The sequence below is a fragment of the Pelecanus crispus genome, chromosome 5, assembly GCF_030463565.1.
Source record: "Pelecanus crispus isolate bPelCri1 chromosome 5, bPelCri1.pri, whole genome shotgun sequence".
In the NCBI taxonomy this organism is placed as follows: Eukaryota; Metazoa; Chordata; class Aves; order Pelecaniformes; family Pelecanidae; genus Pelecanus; species Pelecanus crispus.
The window spans coordinates 66459020-66465662 of record NC_134647.1 but is presented as its reverse complement, the minus strand read 5'-3'; the positions used below and the strand labels follow the sequence as shown (position 1 = coordinate 66465662).

Below are 6643 nucleotides of genomic sequence, written 5' to 3'. Positions count from 1 at the left end.
AGCAGAGCCAGGCCAAGCTGTGGGGCCTTCTTCTCACACAGCCCCAGACGCCTTCCCGCCGCCCCTGCCTGCGCAGGACTGGGATCCAGCCCCAGGCCACTGACGGGCCCCAGGCACAGCGCGGCAGGGCCCTGCCAGAGCAAAGGCCCTCCACCTCTCTGCCAGCCCTGGCTTCGGTTCCCACTTGACTGGTGTTTGTGGTTTGATGGCAGACAGCGCACACCCCTGTTCCTTGCAGCCCGGCCTTCCGTGCGCTGCAGGGTTACGTGACCGTGCTCGGGGCATTGAGGAGAGCTGCCAGGGTTTGGGGTCTTTCCCGAGTAGTGTTTTCCTCTGTGGCTGTTCTTTACCTGTCTACGGTTTGTTTTTGCAGAACTGGACGAGGGGAATGTCTTACTGTCTCCACTCAGAAAGCCATTTGGATACTGGGCCAATATATGTGCGTGAAAATGGGAAGCTGCACGTGGTAAATCAAGGTGCAGGCGGCATACAGAATGTCACTCCCAAAACAAGACCTTTTAGGCTGTTTTCCAGAGGATTTTCGGTGGAGCTTTGTATGAATAGGGAGGACGATAGGGCAAGGAGGCAGAGGACTGATCATTTCATCTTCACGTACACTAAGGAGGGGAACCTCCGGTACTCGGCCAAGTCTCTCTTCAGCCTAGTGCTGGGTTACATTTCTGACAATGTTGATCACATTGACTCATTGATTGGTTTCCCAGAGCAGATTGCTGAAAAGCTCTTTTCAGCTGCAGAAGCAAGGCAAAAGTTCACAGAACCAGTAACGGGACTGAGAGCTCTACAGAAGTTTACTGAAGCGTATGGAAATTTGGTGCTATGCTCATTATGCTTGCGGAATAGGTAAGTGTGTTCAGTAACAAATACCGTCATCTGCTAGGGCTTTTCACTAGCACACTTAAAGTTTCCCTTAAATTATTTTCTCTCAAAAATAATTAAAAAAATTCTCTTGGGCCTTACGACACCACATAATTTTAATTAAATGACCTGAGTCTTGTCTCACTCTGCTGCTTGCTTCCTTTTGTCCTATTCCCATTCCTATTTTGTCACAAGTAACAAGTGATAGGACAAGAGGAAATGGCCTCAAGCTGCACCAGGGGAGGTTTAGGTTGGATATTAGGAAAAAATTCTTCACCAAAAGGGTTGTCAAGCATTGGAACAGGCTGCCCAGGGAAGTGGTGCTTGAGTCCCTGTCCCTGGAGGTATTTAAAAGACGTGTAGACATGGTGCTTAGGGACATGGTTTAGTGGTGGATTTGGCAGTGCTAGGTTAATGGTTGGACTCAATGATCTTAGAGGTCTTTTCCAATGTAAACAAATCTGTGATTCTATGATTGCTTTCCTGCAAGTGCAGCTGCTGGTTTCATTCTAAGACACAAATCATAATACAGGCAACAGACCACATTCGTGTTAACTAACAGGAGATTTTTTGTGAAGGATTAAACTTGCAACTATTTTTTAACAATAATAATCACTTCCATAGCAATCTGTGTGTTTAATGCCTTCTCAGGTATTTCATGGGATGTTTTTGTAATTGCTGTTCATAAGCATTCCAACATATTTAGCTGACTGCACAGATAAAATACACCCTTGCAAACTGTCTGGGTTTATTTACTCCAAGCTTGCTATCCTGTTTCATTTTGGGGCCTCAGAAGAAGATAGAGTCTTGTAGGTAAGTTATAAGCTTTGAAGTCAGGCAGGTTTTACCGTTGTTTATTGTGGTTCCCATCCCCATATTGAACATGCTTTAATGAGGTTCTGATGAGAGTCCAGCACCAGTTTCTTCCATCTTCTCAATGTCCATGTTGTCTTTCACTAAAAGAGAGTCTTAACAAGCTTAAAACTGGATTATGTTTTTAAAGCCTTGCTCCTACTGAAGTCTTTCCCAGTAATACAGCCAGTCTATCTTCCATCTGTACACTTGAAAAGGGGATGGCTTATCCAGTTTAAAATCAAAGTACAGGCATATTCATCTGAAGTGCCAAGGGTGTTTTGAGCACAGTAGGAATGTTTGAGCAGAGGTCAATTATCCTTTGTTTTATCCTTTAAACCTACTCCCTTTTTATCTCTAGTACAGATACTTTTTATGGGATTAATTCAGAAATGAAGTTACCTCTGGCATCTTTTGCCATTACAGAAAGCTGAGTTAAGTCTTTGAAATCTAAGAAGTAAGATATTAAGGCATTTTCTGATGAATCGTATTTCTAAAAGAGCCCACTCTTCTTTTCACAACCCTCCTGAGATAGTAGTATCTCTCAAGAGTTGGCTTGCATTCTGACTATACGGACTGCTTTCCGCATAGCTGAATTGCATGGCAAAGGGATTTGGTGGGGTAGTTGGATAGGTATACTTGCAGTGGGAAGATTTAAGGTCCCCTTATTTGCATGGCCAGAGGTGTTTCTTGAGGAATCAAATTAGTAAGCACCCCTCATTTCAGCAGTGAAGATGCTGACCTTGGGGTTTGTCTTGCCATGGGGAATATAAGGTAAATTCAGAAGAGATTAGTGAATTTGGGGCTTGTCTTGCCACAGGGACGGTAAGAGGTAAATGCAGGGGAGATTGGTGAGGTAGTGACTGCTACATGCTTATTACTGCATATTCATGCATGCCATTCTTTAGTGGTTTGTTCCCATCTCTAAACCTCCTACTGAATAGTTCCAGCACAGATGTTTGCACGGCTGCAGAGTGAATCAGATCAGGGAACCAACACAGCTGAAAAAATAACCCACTGAGTAACTACTGCCTGGGGTGTAGTCACAGCTCTAGTTGGAGTCCTGCAGATGTCCTATAGGACTTCTATCTCTAGTGAAGTATTTTATTTACATATGTAAAAAGTAAAATTTTTCCATTTGACAAGCTGTCCTGATACATTTGAAGTAGATTTTAAACCTGGATGAACGTGGGTTTGTCTACACACTTCCTAGATACTGAGGAAAAGCAGTTTGTGAAGTTGATTTACAGTAAACTGGAATATATATTCTGCGTTATTCTGAAATAATACCGTAATCATCTGTAAGAAGTCCCTATTTGTGATGCTTGCAAGTTGAAGTCTTAATTGTTAGTCCAATATTTTGAATCAAAGCAAAACCATGACATTTGTTCAAGGAGAAGACTGGGAGCTCAGATGCGTTGTGTACAGACTGCACGTAAAAAGGTACTTAGGACAGCTGGCTAATTTCTGACAATTTTCACAGAAGTACTTAAAAAAAACGACTGCATTATGCTTGTGACACTTGAGGATATAGGTGCCTTCTTATGTGCCTGAACACTGATAGCTTTTGGTTTGTTTTTTTTTTTTTTTCTCTTTGCAGATACCTGGTTATCTCTGAAAAGCTAGAAGAAATTAAGTCTTTCCGGGAGCTGACGTGTTTGGATCTCTCCTGTTGTAAACTTGGAGATGAACATGAACTGCTGGAACACCTCACCAAAGAGGCTCTGTCTAGGTACTGATTTCTTGACACATAGCTAAAAATGACACTTTCTTTTCCTATCACTAAGCAGTTCAAAGAATCAGGCATTCAAAGAGTCAGGCTGTGACTTTAAAGGCAACAATGTGCAAGTTTGAAGATTTTGGTTATTCATAAAACCCGTTCTTGAGGTAAACAAAATACAGAATTTATTGTACACAAAGCACATGATCCAAAGCACATACTGAATCATAAAAGGTCCTACAAATGTGCAAGATAATTTACTGTCTCATGTTTTTAAATCAACTTTTTATAATTTCCATTGGCCAGGTAAAAACCGCATGTTAAGCATTTGGAACAGTTTTACACTTTTATTTCCTTTTTTAAGAGGGAACTTTATCAGCCAAAGTTTTAACCAAACCACTGTTCCAGATGAAGATTTCTGCAAGCACTAGGTTGAATATTTAGTTAATTAACGTTTAAAAAAAAAAATTGTAATTTTGTTTGATTAAAAAAGCTTGAGAAGTAGAAAATTCTGGAAATAATAGGCACGATGACTGCTAATTAGGGGATATTATGTTACTATAAGATTTGGTGTATTTTGCACCAAGGTTTTGTCTTGAAGGGTTCTGGAGAATGTTTGTGTTATGTTTTTCCCCAAGTTTTGTTCATCTATGTTATTATACCTTATTGCTTACTTAAAATCATTGCCGTATCTCTCACCAAATCTGTCCTCTCCCATTTTGCCAAGCTTTTTTCTCTTTAGTTTCAAATGGAGTTGAGATTGGCAGCCTTAGTTTAAATAACTTCAGTGTATAAAGAACCTTATTGTCTCTGTTAGCAAGCGCTTGTGCTCTAGGATCGGTTTGCCACTGGAGCTCTGGGAATAGCTGGTCAAGTAAGCGCTTCTGTTGAGCTAGCAGAGGCAATAGAAAGATATTTATTTGTTAGTCCTACTAACCCAGGCTTCTTTCTTGCTACTTTTTACTAACGATAACAAAGTAGACCGCAGGGTTGGCACAGGAAGACCCCAGCCTTCCGACACAGAGTTTTAGGACATTTTGCAAAACTGTCTAAAATAATAACTATAAACTATGCGTTTGTGTCTGTCCTCCCAGCATAAAACGGCTTCTCCTGAAAGACAACTCTTTATCAGATGCAGGCCTTCGCAGAATGACAGCACCAGTACGAGTATTGAAAAAGGGACTTGAGAATCTTTTGGTATTAGACTTGTCTTGTAAGTACTTAATGATTTAATATTAGAAGCAACCTGTATCCTTTCTGATAAAGAATTTATCCTCCTTAATATCGAAAGAGTACGATTAATGTGATGATTCCCATGAGCCAAGTACTCAACCCCAAATTTCACCAACATCTTTCCAGAAGGCACAGGTCACATCTGTAGTCTCAGCCACTTGCTAATTACATAAATATTTTTAATAGTTTGGGAATTGGTATTGTAATACTTGTGTTTTGGTCACTAGAGGGAAAAAGTCAGTTTTGACTCACTTTCAAAACACGAAGCATACTACAAAAAAAAAGGCCAACCCCCCCCTTGTTCCAATACTAGCTTTTGGAACAAATAGTTTCTTGGTATTCTGATCATCTTTCTCCACATCTTGCAACTTAGTTAACTTTACTTGACCTTACAGGTAACCCTAAAATCACAGATGTGGGAATTGGATACCTTCTTTCTTTCAAGAAATTGAATTGTTTGGACATTTCTGGGACAGGTCTCAAGGTAAAAGAGCATCCGTGTAAGTGTACTGGACAAGTGTGATCAATTGTTCTTCCCCTTTGACTACTTTATTTCCCTTTTCACCAGGATGTTAATGCCGTCATTAAGCGGATCCAAATGCAGATAGGCCTCGTTCACTCAAAAGTGCCTCTGAAAGAATTTGATCATAGTAACTGCAAAACAGAGGGATGGGCAGAGCAGGTATGGGGTTTTAAGTCTGTTTCACTCTCTAGAAATTGTCCTTATGGAGTATTATATCACTGAATAGGAAAGAATATGGGATAAAGCTGTTCCCAGTGATATTTCTGTAAATTTTACAAGAAAAATTTTAACTCCTTTAAATATTATTTCAGACAGTTTTGCAGTGGGAGCAGGCAGTTATGGAGGCCATCAAGCCACAAGACGACTTGAGATCCAGAACAGCAGCTCTGCGCTTCTGTACGTAACTGCATAGAGACCACACAGTTTGTTTTCTTTTCTACATGGAATATTTTCATACTTTTTTTTTAATAGTACAGACAGCATCTCAGGTGTGCAGTTTCAGCCATTTGTGTGACCGCATTACAATGTGTTTGAATTTTTTCATTTGTTAAACTGCTGCATAACTCTTAAAGTACAGTATGGCAGCATGCTTAGGGCAACGTATAATAACTGAGTTTTCTCCTTAAAATTCCGAGTCCAAAATATAAATGTTATTTTTCCCTATGCACATTTCAGCAAAGCAGTCAGTATTCCAGGTTGGCTTGGCCAGAACAATTTGCAACACAAGTACGCATTTTACAGCATAATTCTGGTTTTGCCCAAAGTCTAAACTTGATTTTTTTTTTCCTGTAGACGGCAAGACACACAGAATAGAGGAAGTAGTCAAATGCAAGTTGGTGGAGGCAGAAACAAAAGCATTTGGAAACCTGCAGTTTTATAAGGAAAAAGTTCAAAATTGCCATTTACCTTTGAAAAAGGAGGTTGCAGGCAGCCATGAATTAAGGAACAATAAAAAAAGAGCTTTGGCTGAACGAGAGAGAGAAAGGACTTCCAAACAGAAGCATCTGTGCCTCACTGTGGAGGACTGGGACTTGTTAAACACCTACTGAGTCAGAAAGAAGTGGGTCTTTTGTTTGTTGTTTTCTTGCTGATGACAGAATTTAGACATATTGAGAGGGAGTAACAAAGGAGACCAGTATTGTTAAATCTGGTTGCTGTGATACGCTTGTGGGTTAACCTATGCTTGGGGAGGGACAGAGTCAAGGAGAAGGTTGATGATACTACTGTATATTTTCAATACATAATAATTTTTTCAAATAAAGTTTTTGTTGTGATCCTTAGCTAATTCTTCTGACATAGATATCACTCACAAAAATAGCTGGTCCTATCCCTCCTCCTCTCTTGCCTCCTGAGGGGCAGAAGTCTAATCACTGCAGCTCATCTGAAATGAAGCTGCACTGTGCCTGTCAAGTGCCCTGGGACTTTAATGTTGGTAGAAC

At 40.4% G+C, this 6643-nt stretch overlaps 1 protein-coding gene across 1 annotated transcript; it reads left to right on the top strand.

Annotated features, from left to right (window-relative positions):
* Positions 1-373: 373 nt before the first annotated feature.
* On the top strand, positions 374-6414 carry LRRC42 (leucine rich repeat containing 42). Its single transcript, XM_009490921.2, has 7 exons — positions 374-861; positions 3329-3460; positions 4543-4661; positions 5077-5165; positions 5250-5363; positions 5516-5600; positions 5997-6414. The coding sequence occupies exons 1-7, from the start codon at positions 389-391 to the stop codon at positions 6251-6253; spliced, it is 1269 nt and encodes a 422-aa protein (XP_009489196.1). The 5' UTR covers positions 374-388; the 3' UTR covers positions 6254-6414.
* Positions 6415-6643: the final 229 nt, after the last annotated feature.

Bases quoted from the DNA above. Each gene is read 5' to 3' on its own strand.
- LRRC42 (XM_009490921.2), top strand. From the start codon at position 389: ATGTCTTACTGTCTCCACTCAGAAAGCCATTTGGATACTGGGCCAATA. The intron at 3,461-4,542 runs GTACTGATTTCT...CTGTCCTCCCAG, and splicing joins ACCAAAGAGGCTCTGTCTAG to CATAAAACGGCTTCTCCTGA. The intron at 5,601-5,996 runs GTACGTAACTGC...TTTTTCCTGTAG, and splicing joins AACAGCAGCTCTGCGCTTCT to ACGGCAAGACACACAGAATA.